Here is a 15,467-nt window from a genome sequence, read left to right as displayed (position 1 = left end):
CGCTCCGGCGATCCTTCCGCCTCAGCCTTCCGAGTAGCCGGAATTACAGGCATGCACTACCACGCCCGGCTGAATTTTTGATTTATTGTAGAGATGAGGTCTCGCTGCCCAGGCGGGTCTCGAACCCTCGGGCTCAGGCAATCCACTCACCTCAGCCTCCCAAAGGCGCGGGATTACAGGTTGAGCCACCGACCCCGGCTCTTCCTAATATTTTTATTTTTTAATTTTTATTCTTTTGCCTGGTTAAACTATACTTAATCTTTAAGACTCACTCAGGTGGTGCCCGCTTCCCACAGAAATTCTTCTGGGTCCTCTATTCCTCCTCCCACTTTTAGACAGAGTTTCTCCTTCTACCCCCTCCTCTGTGGTGTGTGCTCCTGAAAAATATGGACTATGTCATATTCACTTTTTTAATCTAACAAATACTGATGAACAGATCTGGGCCCAGGCGTTATCTGTTTTAAGCACTTATTCTGTTTACTGTAAACTTGCTTACCCAGTCTAGACACTTGAACTAATCTATTCAATGTTGCCATCTAGTGGCCAAACTTGGAAAATAACTTTATTCTTGGGTATTTGTACTTATTGACAGGCACATGGTGTATTTAAGCTCCAGCAAACTAACCACTCCTGTGCCTTCTGCCAACTTTCTACCACTTAAAGCAATTTTACTCGCAGCAATTCAACTATTCAATAATAATAATGCCTTATGCATTACAATTTTACTAAACACATTCATATTCTCATTTAATATATACACAAAATGAGACAGCATTTTTGGTACATTATTTCTATTTTACTGGTGAACAGATTGAGATTCAGAGTTGTTACTTAATTTTACTACAGTCACATGGTAACTATTATTATTATTTTTTGAGACAGGGTCTCACCCTTACCCAGTCTGGAGTGCAGTGACATGATTATGGCTCACTGCAATCTCGACTTCCTGAGCTCTGCAATCCTCCTGCCCCAGAGTCCCCAGTAGCTGGGACTATAGACATGCACCACCATTCCTGGCCAATGTTTTATTTTTTTGTAGAGACAGGGTCTCACTGTATCGCCCAGGTTTCACATGGAAATTATGTTAAAAAACTGGAAATAATCTGAAGTCAGACATTAGGCAACATGGAGAAAATTAGAGTCGATTTTGACCTCAAACACATTTCTCTCATAGAATTTATCACATTGTTTCATAATTATTTATTTTTAATTCATCTTTGTTTTCCTATTGCCTAGCACAGTGCCTGGCACAGTGTATGATATATGGTTGCTGATAAATGTAACTGAGTATATAATCATTAAGTTACGTCACAAAGAGCTATTTGACTGAAACCAATGTGTAGACTAGGCACTAAATATCTCTTATTCACTCCCATGCTTTTGTATACACTATATCTTTGGCCTTGAAAAATCCTCACCCTTGTCAACTTGATAAACCTCTCCCACCCATCAATTCAAGTATTGCTTTCTCTTAAATCCTTCCCTGGCAGAGATAAGTACTTCCTCTCTTGCCTTTTCTAGCTCTGGACACAGCTTTGTTTCAGCTCTTATCACATTCCTGTAATTATTTGTTTATGAACCTGTCTTCTGCAGACGCTGAGACCTTTGTCAGCATCTCAGGCAGAAGGAATAGCAATATCAAAGAGCCAGCTCCGAACAGACGTGGCTGGTGGTGTGCAGCCTCATGTGTACCCTGATGTGAGCAGTGCAACAAGATTAGGCAAATCTTAATAATGTGCCAGTGAGATTAGATTCTGGAGACTGCTGTTTTCAAACCACCAGGGGTACATAAGCCCTTCCCAGTGGTTATGCAAAGAGAGTTTTATGAGAATCAATTTATAAATCCTCCATTTCCTAGAAATCAGCTACCTGCTCTCAAGGCACTTCTCATGTTACAGCAAAAGGCAAACTCCTCACCTTTGTCAAATAAAGTAAAATATTATTACTGTGGAGTGTTGCCAGGGAAGCATATAAAGGAGCAGTTTAAAATATTGATGAAAATATTGAAGTTAATGACCACTCAGGCGGTTTCTAATGATTTGCTTTTAACAAAATTGAGAGGATTTTTACGTTTTATCATCATCATTATTATTTTTGAGACAAGGTCTTGCTTGGTGGCCCAGGCTGGTCACGAACTCCTGGCCTCAAGTGATCCTCCCATCTTGGCCTCCCAAAGTGCTGTGATTACAGGTGTGAGCCACTGTGTCTGGCTAAAATTGAGTTTTTAGCTGGTATATTACTAAAAATAATTTTTGGCAATATGCACTATGCGATTTTGGTATATAAGTTCAAAAGAGTTCTAGTCATTGAATATAGAAGAAATATTCTTATAATTTGTAGGAACTGAAAATAACAAAACTCCTTCCATTGCCACCAGAATATATATGTGAACAAAATACTCTCATTTGGGTGCTGTGGCCCACGCCTGTAATAGTGCCATTGCACACCAACCTGGTGGACAGAGTGAGACCACGTTTCTACAAAAAAATTTTTTTAAAGGGCCAGGCATGGTGGCATGTGTCATTAGTCCCTGCTACCTGGAGCCTGAGGTGGAAGTATTGCCAGAGCCCAGGAGGTAAAGGCTGCGGTGAGCTGTGATTGTGCCACAGCACTCCAGCCTAGGCAACACAGACCTGACAAGACCTTGACTCGAAAAATTTCTTTAAAAATTAAAAATAAATCTCTCTTCAATCTTAGAAACAGTGGTAGAATTGATCCTGCATCATTCTAGGTAATAGTAACAGTAATCATGAATAGATAGTTTGTGGTAAGGGAAAGCCATATTGATCTCTTTAAGAGATATATTACTAATTAATTTTTTTACTTTTAATATTTAACAAGATATTTTGATAAATTTTATATTATTATAAATTTAAAGAACTCAATTGATAAGACAATTTTATGTATTTTTTTGTTGCAGAATAAGATGAATAATTTAAAATCTTTCAGCCATACCAATATCTTACTTTGGAATAAAATTTTGAGGAGAAAATTTGAATGGAAATGTTAGTTTAGATGATTGATCATTGTTTTATATACAGTATACATACATACAAAACACGTGTATATGTATGTGAAATTACTAATATACTTATGAGTCATTGGACACATTGGATATATTTACAAGAGTGAAGTAATAGTTTTATTTTGAAATTATTACACAACTCTTTAAACTACAAAAAATTTAGATGTCACACTTTAAATATGATTGTATATATAGTTCTTCAAATTTCTATTAGGGAAAGCACTAGAAAAAAAAAAGGAAAATCCCTGCTGTGAACCATGAACAGTCATGGAAGGCATGATAGCTTTGTGCCACCCCCAGTGATGACGGATCTTCCCACCTCTTCATCCTGGGGCTCTGTGCCCAGAAACCAAGACACTCTTGCAAGAATTCTAGGAGCCTTGCTTTGTCTTTGTAGAAGTTGCTCTTCCAGCCAAAAATGCCTGTTCCAATTTTTTCTGTTCCTTAACACCTATTCATCTTTTATGGCCCAGGTTAAGTTTTATCTCTTATTGAAGCTTTTCCCCACAACACAGCCCACTGGGATTTTACTTTTTGTGGTTTCTTGTTGCACCATAATCTTGACACGTGATTACGTATCATCTTAACACTGTCTTCTAATATTGTGTATGAGTTAGTCTTGGCTTTATAAGAATGCAGTACTGTAGCCTCCTCGCGGGTAGGGACCATGTGTCTCTGGTTTTTCCAAAAGACCTACTCAGCACCGTGATAAGTAATTCACACATATCTGACCGATTAGGCTGCTTTGCGGGGAACGTGGAGACTTCGCCCCAGCAGAATTTGTGGGGAAGTGGAAGTTGCCCTCTAGTGGCAGCAGGTAGTGTAGAGGCAAAATTATAGATTTTGTACTGGTTTCTAAACCATCTGAGTCATAATAGACCTCTTTTTTTCCCAGAGGAGGCATCGAGTAATTATCATGGGGCCTGATGTACAATCAATTGCTCAGTTTGCAACACTTGTCTTCCCCTTTTGCTTTTCATAATGATTTAAAGGAACCGGCTGCACCACATGGAAGAGAGAATTAGGCTCAACATTGGTTAAAAGTGTAATGTGGTTGTAAGACAGCCCATCAATTCTCATGCTCGTGGGGTGTGTTCTGGGAACCAAATAGAAGGTTCAAGACCAAAATTCTCTGGTAAATAAAGCATCGATGGGGGAAAGGCCGCTACATATTTTGCAAGGAAGATGTAGTTTAGGTCACCATTTGAGTCAACCTTGAAGACTAAGTCAGTGTGACTAAAGCTGCCGTTCATTTATATACCCATGCTGTCAGTAAGGGCCAAGGGAATACCAGGTTTGCTCCCCTCTGGTTTGCACTGGCCTGTCATGATACTGAATATTGGTGACTGAAATCAGGCACTTGAAACTCATTGTGATTGCTAAGACACCCGTATGGCCAAAGACTATATTAATAGATTAAACACATTTCTGGGGCCTAAACGATCAGAAGGAAAATGTCAGTAACCTCCTACACCCTGACTTACCACAAGGCTGGAAGTCCTCAGACCTCAGCTCTGAACGCGGTGAGTCTTTTCCTGACACCCTGTCAATCACGCTGTGTCCCTCTCCGTGTCCTTCTCGCCACGCCTCCTGCTCTTCTCTGTCTCTGCACTCTCTTTCCTTCATAGCACTTCACTGCTTTACTTGTTTAATTTTGAACTCTCTCTCTTACCCACTGGACTTTAAGTTCCATGAGGCTCCTGGTGTCACTCACCTCTTTATGTCTATTTTCTAGCAAATTGATGGACACATCACAAGCAACAAATAGCTAATGACTGAATGATGGATGACCATGAGCATAATGGTATGATCATACCAGCTCATTATACCTCTTATGGCTTTGCCCGTAGAACTCATTTATTCATCTCTGAGGCACGTTTAGATTTAGTAATTTACAAGACTGCAATTATTTGCACCGTTTTCTTGCCCGTAAAGGACTAAAGCGTATTCAATGGAAATCAACTAAAAATGGAAGGCCAAACCATGTCTTAACACTTAAAGGCAATTATAAAATTAAACGCCGTTATATTGAAAAAGAAAATTTGTAAATGAAATAAAACCAAAAGCATTCGTTATCTTTAGGTTTCTTGATTTTTTTTTTTTCTAGGAATATAACCAGTTAAAGAAAGGATATTATCACTTTTAAGGTAAAAAGAGGTTTCTGAATACAGCACATCTAACGTGATACTTTCCTTGTTATCGTAATTACTTACTGCAATTGAAATTTAAGCCCATGATTTGCTACCGTGTCATTATTTTCTGAAGTATTTTCTTTCACTAGATTCCAAAATGCAATTTTCTTTCAGTCACTTAAGTACTTATTGGATGCCATATATATAAGGCACTAGAAATAATACTGCCTCCCACCTCACCCACACAAAAACCAAACCTGTCTTGGTATAAATGAATATTAACTATGTACTATCCGTTGCTCTCTGAGTCTAGAGCCACTTCTGCTCACCCTTTTATAATTGCAGAATCACAAAATTTTATAATGTGAAGGGATTTTCAATGTTATGGAAAACAAAATCAAATTCTGGAGAGTCCGTACGATTTGCTGAAAGTTACAGAGCTGCTTTGTGAGGAGCTGGGACTTGCCTGGAGGCCTCTTAACAACTTCCTTCCCCCACACACCCCCTCACCCTGCTTCTCAGGACACCAGTCTTATTTTCATTCTCTATCTGAGCCAACTTTTCTCCAACCTCTGTCCATCACTCATTCAACAGATATTTATGCTGATGCGTTCTAGGAGCTCACAATTTCATTTTCTTTCCTGTGTTTGCTCATGCCCCGTGTCGTTTTTATTTTGGCTAATGTAATCACTCCATACTCGTTAGGCAGGTTAAGAAGTCTCCAAGTCACTCCTCTCTTCCCTCACTCCTCACATTCAGCAAGCAGATGGATTCTGTTGATACTAGTTGCTAAATGTCTCTGGAATCCAGACTTCTCTGTTCATGCCTTTAACATAACTCTAATTATGGCCCCCTCATAGCCTGCCTAAATTATTGCAGTAGCCTTCAAGCTGGTTTCCTTAGCCCCAGGCAGTGTTTTAAGTTCTATACTACTGCTAGAGTAAGTGTCCTTTCAGGAGAAGAAGGAGAAAATTTAACTATGTCACTTTTCAAGCTTAAAAAGACAGGAGAGTAGCAGATTTATAAACTACTATTTCCTACAGGAAAAGGTTAAAAACAAAATAAAAGCAAAAAAGAGTCTAAAACACCTCAGCTAGGAGTTAAAATCCTGTGTCAGTGTGGCCTCATCGACTGTCTCTAAGTTTCTCTCTCCATCTCTGAGCCCTGGCATCTTTGAATCCTCTCATCATTTAGAGACCATTTCTTGTTCTTTTATGTTTCCATGCTCTGGTATCTAATCCTTCATTCTTCCTGGAATGTGCTTCTCTGGCCTTCTACAAAAATGCTCCCTTTTTCTGTGACTCCAGTACATAGTGCTACAATTGTAGCATTTACACATTGCATGGTATTATTGTTGTTAACACATCTACATTCCCTTCAGTCATCTAGAGTTCTGCCTCTTAGTCATCATTGGGTATTCAGTGTCAGCACAGTGCCTGGTGCATAGTACGTGCTCACTAGGTACTTGTTGAGTGACCAAATCACTCTCTGGAGAGTAACAGAGAAATATACAAATAATACTGTGAAAATGGATTTGTTGCGACATAGAGGTATATATGAAGACCCTGGAAGCACAGAAGACTCCCCCAACCCTTGTCAGCAATTCTTGCCTATGACCAGTTTGTTGACACATGCTGGTAGGCAAGCTAAGGCAGCCCTTTGTATCTTTCTACTAGGACTGTTCAGTTTGAGATTTTGGAACCCCCTTTGACTTTATCTCTAATAGCTGAGTCAGATACAGCTGACAGAGTCAAAACTGAAAGATGCACTTACTCTAGTGACTCTCTCCCTGACTCACTCCAGGGTCTCTCTTTAGGAGAAAATGTAATACAATAGCTGTATTATTGGGGCGGGCTGATGCTAGGGCATTTATTTTTGACCTGCTACAATCTGCATGCAATTTTCTATTCTATTTTTTATGGGTAAACATATCATTGGTAGAATATCCTGTAGACTATAGGGCATTCTTACTTTTCGATCTTTTAACTTTTGGAGACCTCTCTGTGCCCCAGATACTCTAAAAGCCATTTCTAGTGAAGAATATATCCCCTCTTTTATGTCTGGTTTTTCCCTGCACCATGGTATACTTTTCCACTTTCTCTTCTTTCAGGGATTGTTTCCATTGCCACCCTAACTGTGCTGGCTTATGAACGGTACATTCGCGTGGTCCATGCCAGAGTGATCAATTTTTCCTGGGCCTGGAGGGCCATTACCTACATCTGGCTCTACTCACTGGCGTGGGCAGGAGCACCTCTCCTGGGCTGGAACAGGTACATCCTGGACGTACATGGACTAGGCTGCACCGTGGACTGGAAATCCAAGGATGCCAACGATACCTCCTTTGTGCTTTTCTTATTTCTTGGCTGCCTGGTGGTGCCCATGGGTGTCATAGCCCATTGCTATGGCCATATTCTGTATTCCATTCGAATGGTGAGTTGAAGACTATAAACGTCCCTCCCTTAAACCACAGCCAGGGTAGAACATTTTCTATGGAAAGGAATCAGACTCCTCCTACATAGTCCGTAGTTACCCAGAGCTAGCCCAGTTCTAGGGAACTTCCTATTTCATCAAATTTTGCATTATGAGTCACTCTCTGAAAAGATCAATGAGAAACAGCATTTACTCTTTCTACATCTCTCTAAACCAAAGAGGAAGGAAAAACCTTCTGGAGAGAGAAAACTAACAACAACAAAAAATCCCTGCCTTGTACAACACTTGAAATTTAGGAACTCTTAAAAACAGGGAATTCCACATTTTTCATAACTTCATTCATTTAAAGGTCACATGAATTTACGCACAGAGAATGGCACAGATGTTTTATCTGAAAATCGCACCGGAGCTATAAAGGACAAGAACTGATCACAAACCGATTCCATGTTGGACATCAATAAGAACTTGTTAGTTTGAACCTACTTGAGTGTGGGGCACACTCCACATTCCAGGCTCTAACTGCGGCCATGGGTGTTTTTTTACTCACTGCTTCTTCCAACCCTGTCTATTCTCTGCTTCCATCATCACTCTCAGTCTCTTGCTGACTGTCAGAACCTCTTTAACTTTCTCCTTTTGTTTTAAATCGGACTTAGCCACATGCATCATTTTAAATTATGACTCATCGCCCTCAACTCCTATGTGCCTACTTTCTTTATATACACCCATTTTGTTAAAACAAACAAACAAACCTGGATCAGTTCAACTATCTGTTTGCTTGTAGTCAAATTGCAAAGAGGAGCTGGAGGAAAAATTCATGTGTTTATATTCAGGTGTCCCCTCAGTCCTACCCAGCCACCTTTGTATCTCTAGTTGGTCCGCTCCCTCCAAGCCCTATTACAAATCCTCATTTCTCATTTGAATCTCTTGCTGTACTATCCTCTCTCATTCTTATCAAATAATCACGCTTCTTATGTCTTGGGCAAAATAAAGTCATTTTCTAGTACTTCCTCAGCTCCCTGTTTCCTTTTAAACAAACCACTAATTCTTAGACCTCTTTCTTTAGTCACAGGGTGTCAGGAGAGGTCTTCCAGGACCAAGCTCATTCTGTATTCTTTTTTTTTTTTTTGAGTTGGAGTCTCACTCTGTCGCCCAGACTGGAATGCAGTGGCCACTCTTGGCCACCACAGCCTTGACCTGCTGGGCTCCGGTGATCCTTCCGCCTCAGCCTTCCGAGTAGCTGGAATTACAGGAGCGCACTACCACGCCCGGCTAATTTTTTGATTTTATTGTAGAGATGAGGTCTCGCCTGCCCAAGCGGGTCTCGAACCCGTGGGCTCAGGCAATCCACTCACCTCAGCCTCCCAAAGGTGATTCTATATTCTTATTGGCCCCCAGCCCATTCTCTGCCCCAGGGACCTCTCTCAAGTTTAATAATTTTTTTCTTTCACTTGTACCTTCACTCTCTCTCTCTTACTGCAGCTCTTTCCCTTTAGTTTATTACCATGCTAATTTTTTAAAAAGCAAAATCTACTCAGCTCCTTCTTGCTGTCACTTTCTCTCCTTATCACTACTAACTAAATAACCATTGGGGGGCTTTTGGTTTCACATTGTCATTCAGTAAACATACATTTAACCATATTTATTGAGCATCTAACATATGCCAATTTCTTGTTGTTATAGACTGTGTCCCTCCTGGATTTGTATGTGGAAGCCCTAACTACCAATATGATGGTGCCTCTGGGAGGTAATTAGGAATAGAATAGCTAATGAGAGTGGGGTTCTGGTCTGATGGGATCAGTGTCCTTGCAAGAAGAGACACAAGACAGCTCGCTCGCCCTCCCTCTCTCCTTCCCCCCTTCGCCCTATATGTGCATAAAGAAGAGGTCATAGGAGCATGCAGTTAGATAGTGGCCAAGAGAAGAGGACTCAGAATGAAATCTAGTTTTCCAGCACTTTGATCTTGGACTTCCCAGTCTCCAGAACTGTGAGAAATAAGTGTCTGCTGCAATTCAAGGAGTTTGTAATTTAATTATCTAGCATTAATTTCTTTTTTTTTTTTAATTGGAGTCTCACTCTGTCACCCAGACTGGAGTGCAGTGGCCGCTCCCGACCACTGTAGCCTCGACCTGCTGGGCTCCGGCGATCCTTCCGCCTCAGGCTTCCAAGTAGCTGGAACTACGGCACGTGCTACCATGCCCAGCTAATTTTTGCTTTATTGTAGAGATGAAGTTTCGCCAAGTTCCCCAGGGCGGGTCTCGAACCCGTGGGCTCAGGCAATCCACTCACCTCGGCCTCCCAAAGCGCTGGTATTACAGGCTGAGCCACCAAACCCAGCCTAGCATTAATTTCTTAGTTCATTGCAAATTGGTACCTCCTTCCTCTACCACATTCCCACTAAGACAGCCCTCATTTAAGGTCACTAATGAGCTCCCAAATATTAGATTCAATGGACACGTTTCTATTCCTATCTGGCATCTGCAGCATTTGAGACTGTCACCAGTTTCCACGTTCTTGTGATATTCCCCTCTCATTGACTCTGGGACCCCATTCTCGGCTGTCATTATGGTTGACTCTCTGGTCCCATCTTCTCATTTCTCCTTCAAGGACCTCTCTTCCTCCCCATCATCCTGTGGATAGCCCTCATCCCAGGATTTCTCCTTCTAACACAAGTTTGATGACTTTTAGATTTCTATTTCCAGTCCAGGTCTTTCTTCTGACCTCTATCAGAGCCTCATAGTTAACTCCCTATTGAACACCTCCACTTGGATGGTCCGCAGACTCATCATAGTCAACATATGTAAAGCTCAATTTGCTATATTTCCCCTCAAATTCTCTCCTCCTACATTCCCCTTTTCATTGAATGCTCATTGTTCCTTTCTACCTAAGCCAGAAATTAGGGAGTGATATTTGACTCTTCTTCATCCACCTCTCCTTCAACATCCTACTAGTGATCAATTCTTATCTATTCCACTTACATTTCTTCAGTATATCCATTTTGTCCCTCTCCCCCACCACAGACTCAGTTCAAAAGGGCCTTGGTTCTTTCTTTATTCTTGCTTTCTTCTAATCCATTCTCCGCTCTCTGCCGCTGGTGCAATTGTTCTCAAACATTACCTTCACGGGTTCCATTGTCTTCGTGATAAAAAATAAAGTCCCTGAGTGTGGCTAGCAGTTCTTATGCGGCATCTTCTGGCTTCTTGTCCAGCCTCATTTCTTGACACTCTTCTCGGGTTGCCATCTCAGTCTCTAGCCAACTGTAATATTTCTTGTTTCCTGAACCTGTTCTTTTGCCTCTTTGTCTTAACACACTTTTTTTTTCCTCTGGAATATTCTTTCTCTCCTGTTTACTTGGTTCATTTAACCTCACCTTAGAAGGCTGGCAGCAGGATTTTCTTTCTCTAACCCACCCTCAGAACTGGTTTCCCATCCTCTGTACTCTCACTACCTCCCTGGTCACCTCCCTTATGGCACGTACCACCTGAATGCCTGTTGCCCTCACTAAAGAGAGAATTCCTCGAGGGAAGAGATTTAGTCTTACTAATTTTTTTCACCTATAGCGGAAACAGTACCTGTATGTAATAGGTGACTGGTGACAATTCTTGGCATGAGTTACAAGCAGAGGGTATGGAAAAGGGAAGACAGGGGAAGGGGTAAAGATGTGAAGAGATTTGACTTTAGACTGCTATTACTTCAACAGAGAACTTGGTATAAGAAAGTTGCCTTTATATCCTTATTCAGAGAGGGATTTCTCATCATAATGATGGAGACATAACTACTCACTTGAGAATAAAGGTTCACAGTGAGTGCTTTGAAAATCTACAGTCTGAAATCAGTCATATACAGTCAGAGAACACTTCAAATTCTGGAGAATTTGTTTTAAGAGGTTCATTCTTTAGGACAAATTTGTGCGTGTGCTCTTGCTTCATCCACAGCAATTTTGAAAAATATCCTCAAATGTTTGAGTAAAAGAATGAGACATGAGGAAGAGCTCTACTTGGGAAACATTTAATGAGCAGAGTGGAGTGGGGAGTAATGAAACAAAGAGGCCCAAAAGAGACAAACAAAAATATTCATGAGAACTTTATATGTACAAACCCAAATAATCTGAACCATTAGTCAAGATCTTCCCTTATGCCAAAGTGAAATATAGACCAATATTTGTTTAAGTTAACTTCTCCTTCATGCATGTAGTTCCAAGACGGATATATACGTGCTCTGCTTTGATAAATAGTGAGAGAGGATGAAGATGGACTTGCCCAGAAAATGGCACACATAAAACTATTAGAACCTAGATAGGAAGTCTTGAGGGACAGATGACTGGGGTGTGTTATGTTGCCACTTAATTGAAGTCCTGAAGAGTCAAAAATAATGATTCCAAATATCCTAAAGTATCATAAAGTACATATGCATATAAATATGTTGGTTTGAAATATAGTTCAAGCATAAATATTTAATGTTGAGAACAACCACACAAAGTCATCTGTGTGGAACTGGAACCCAGGTTCTGTTAATTCTAATCATTTGTTTTCACCTCCTTTCATCTTTATTCTTTAAAAAGTTAATGATTTCTTTAATTATCATTCTGGGAGCAAAAGTGGTGACAAAGGGATACAAACCTAAATCTTCTAATTCCAAATCAAGAGTTTTAACCTGAAGCTTACAACCTTACTATAAAGTCTAGGAAGACCCTCTTCCCCTACAAAGAATCATGTTCTGAAAATAGAATAATATTTGACTATATTAAATAAAATAGTTTTCATTAAAATAAAATTGCACATACATAATAGTACCAGAAATTTAATACCTTATCTCCAACATACACAGTCTCTCTACTCTAAAAAAAAAAAAATCAACCACTTAAATTTTCCATGTTTCCATCTATTCTTTAACAATTTGAATAAACAGGCAAAGTGGGGACCAAGGGGAGACCCAAACTTTACCTGTACAATGACCACTTGTATACCTAATCCTGAATTGTACCCCACATCTTTAAAATAAAAAAAGTTAAAAAACAGTTCGAATACATGATTTTGATGAGAATATAAATTCTTAAATATAACTTTGGATCATATCAATAATCTAGGAATTTCATTTAAAAATTGTATTTTGAAATACTATAAGCATATGCTCTACATTATTTCTTTGAAATTTTTTTCTTAATTTTTATGATAATGCTAGAACTAAAAGATACACGTAGAGTTCAAGGAAATGCAGTACATTTCCCAGTTTAAAATGATCAATACTAAATATTAACAGTATACCAGATACTTAAAAAAAACTCAATATATAAAGTATTTGTGTTTTATAGTAAAATTAGTATAATTTCTCACAATGTTCATAAATAATCATTTTTGTTTAATAACATATTTTTGGTGTGCAAAATATTTTTTCACCTTAATAGCATATGTATAATAAAAAATAGTATGAGAAACAGCTAAAAGAAACATATCTAAAAAGCTCAAAGAACTTTTTTTACATCATTTCTCCTCAGTAACTTAAGTACGGGCAAACTAGGAGTAGCTGTGTTGATTTTAGAGGAAGGACTTTCTGAATTTTACCAAGTGCTGTCCTCTGCAAATGAGCCCCTGTTGAAACTAATCCCAAATAAACGCCTCCTCAAATCCTCCTTTACAGACATTAGCAGTGAATTGAAAGATACAGTGGTTTCCAGTAAGAATTTATTTGGGGATTAAGTTTCCCTTAAGACAGCTACAAGCTTAACCATGCAGAACTCTTAATATGGCATTGGTTTGCTGCCTGGTTTGAGAACTTGAGAATTAAAGCTCTAGATAAAAGAGTTTCCAGGATTACAAGGAAATTGTTTCCATTTTATCATGACATTTCAGGCTGTCTTTTAGCAACTTGAAAATCTAGGCAAAATAATTCATTTTATTCTTATTAAGAAGAAAAGCCATAAAAGCCATTAAAGGGTCTAAGGCCATGCATTTCAAACACAATATGTTATAAATGAGGACACTGAAGTCCAGCGAGAGTTAACTCAACTACAGATCTTGGGTCAGAAGTCTGTTCAGTTCAGTTCTCCATCTTTGGGGCCAAAGATGATATCTATATATCTGTTATAAAAACTACAAAAGACGAGGACACTTTCATTTTTTAACTCTTTCCTTTCTTTCTTCTTTCTGCAGCTTCGTTGTGTTGAAGATCTTCAGACAATTCAAGTGATCAAGATTTTAAAATATGAAAAGAAAGTGGCCAAAATGTGCTTTTTCATGATATTCACTTTTCTGATTTGTTGGATGCCTTATATTGTGATCTGTTTCTTGGTGGTGAATAGTCAGGGACACCTGGTCACTCCAACAATATCTGTTGTTTCATATCTCTTTGCTAAATCGAACACTGTATACAACCCAGTTATTTATATCTTCATGATTAGAAAGGTAGGTTTTGTAATTAACTGATTTATTTTTCCCCTGGGAGTAGGGTTGGAATCTACTGTAGAATACTTTCATAGAGCAGCTTCAATGGTAAAAACCCAAGTCAAGAATTTTGCAGGGATATAAAGCGTTCAGGAAAAAAAATAGGATATTTCCAAAGAAAATAACAATTCTAAGATCTACCAATAAAAATTCATGCTTGTTAGGTAAAATTACATTAGAATTAGTGTTTAATTCATCAAAAAATATTTTACGACTAGTAACAATAACAGTCATAATGTTAGTAATACACTAAAATTCTTACTATACTATGCAGTTTATACCCATTTTCTTTACAAAACCCCATAAAATAGGTACTAATATTATTCCTTGTATTTGGCGGGGTTTTTTTTATTTTTTAATTTATTTTTTATTATGAAGTTGTGGGGTACAGTTAAGGGTTAGGCATACAATTGCGTTTCATTCAGGCACCCTGTTGATATGGGGTGTTTCCCCGTTCCCAGACAGATATTTGCTTGTGTTAATCCCATCTCCCTCCCCCCACCATAGTTTCCCAGTACAGTCAGTCATTTTCGTATAGTATTGCCATGGATGTTTAAGGTCCATGATGTGAGTGAGAACATATGATACTCGGATCTTTGTTTCTGTGCGAGGTCACTCAGTATTATAGACTCTAGTTCCATCTAGGTTGCTGAGAAATTCATGATTTTGTTCTTTTTTATGGCTGCGTAGTATTCCATCGTGTATATGTACCACATTTTTTTAATCCAGTCTTCTTTTGACGGGCAGCATGGCTGTTTCCAGGTTCTTGCTATTGTGAACAACGCTGCGATAAACATGTGTGTGCAGGTATCTTTTTTATAGAGTGATTTGTGTTCTTCAGGATATATTCCCAGTAGGGGGATTGCAGGGTCATATGGGAGGTTGGTATTTAGAGCTTTTAGGAATCACCACACTGCTTTCCACAGAGGTTGCACTAGTTTATACTCCCACCAACAGTGTAGAAGTGTTCCCTTTTCACCACACCCTCTCCAGCAGCTGTTATTTTTTGAGTTGTTGATAATTGCCATTCTGACTGCAGTTAGGTGGTATCTCAGTGTGGTTTTAATTTGCATCTTCCTGATGATTAGTGAGGTTGAACATTTCTTCATGTGTTTGTTGGCTGCTCAGATGTCTTCCTTTGTGAAGTGTCTGTTCATATCTTTTGCCCATTTTATAATGGGGTTGTTTGTTTTTTTCTTTTCAGCACATTTGAGTTCCTTGTAGATCCGGGATGTTAAGCCTTTGTCAGAACTGGTGTTGGCAAATATTTTTTCCCAGTCTGTAGGCTGTCTCACTGCTCTCTTGATGGTTTCTTTGACTTTGCAGAAGTTTGTCAGTTTAATAAGGTCCCACTTGTCTATTTTCTCTCTTATGAGCTGTGGGTTTTGGGTTTTGTTCAGGAATTGGATGCCAGTTCTGATTTCCATGAGGGTATGTCCTCAT

The 15,467-nt window shown here is 39.2% G+C and overlaps 1 protein-coding gene across 1 annotated transcript in view; it reads left to right on the top strand.

Moving 5' to 3' along the window:
* OPN3 (opsin 3) overlaps nucleotides 1-15,467 on the top strand; it is a 51,108-nt gene that overhangs the window by 29,419 nt on the left and 6,222 nt on the right. The window contains exons 2-3 of the mRNA XM_021715452.1: nucleotides 7,268-7,587; nucleotides 13,734-13,985. Coding sequence (XP_021571127.1) covers nucleotides 7,537-7,587; nucleotides 13,734-13,985 — 303 coding nt within the window. The 5' untranslated portion in view covers nucleotides 7,268-7,536. The remainder of the gene's footprint in view (nucleotides 1-7,267; nucleotides 7,588-13,733; nucleotides 13,986-15,467) is intronic.

This window comes from Carlito syrichta, unplaced genomic scaffold (assembly GCF_000164805.1).
Source record: "Carlito syrichta isolate Samal-C Ts95f unplaced genomic scaffold, Tarsius_syrichta-2.0.1 Scaffold307123, whole genome shotgun sequence".
Lineage (NCBI taxonomy): Eukaryota > Metazoa > Chordata > Mammalia > Primates > Tarsiidae > Carlito > Carlito syrichta.
The sequence above is the reverse complement of the archived record's forward strand: the minus strand, read 5'-3'. Positions and strand labels throughout refer to the sequence as shown.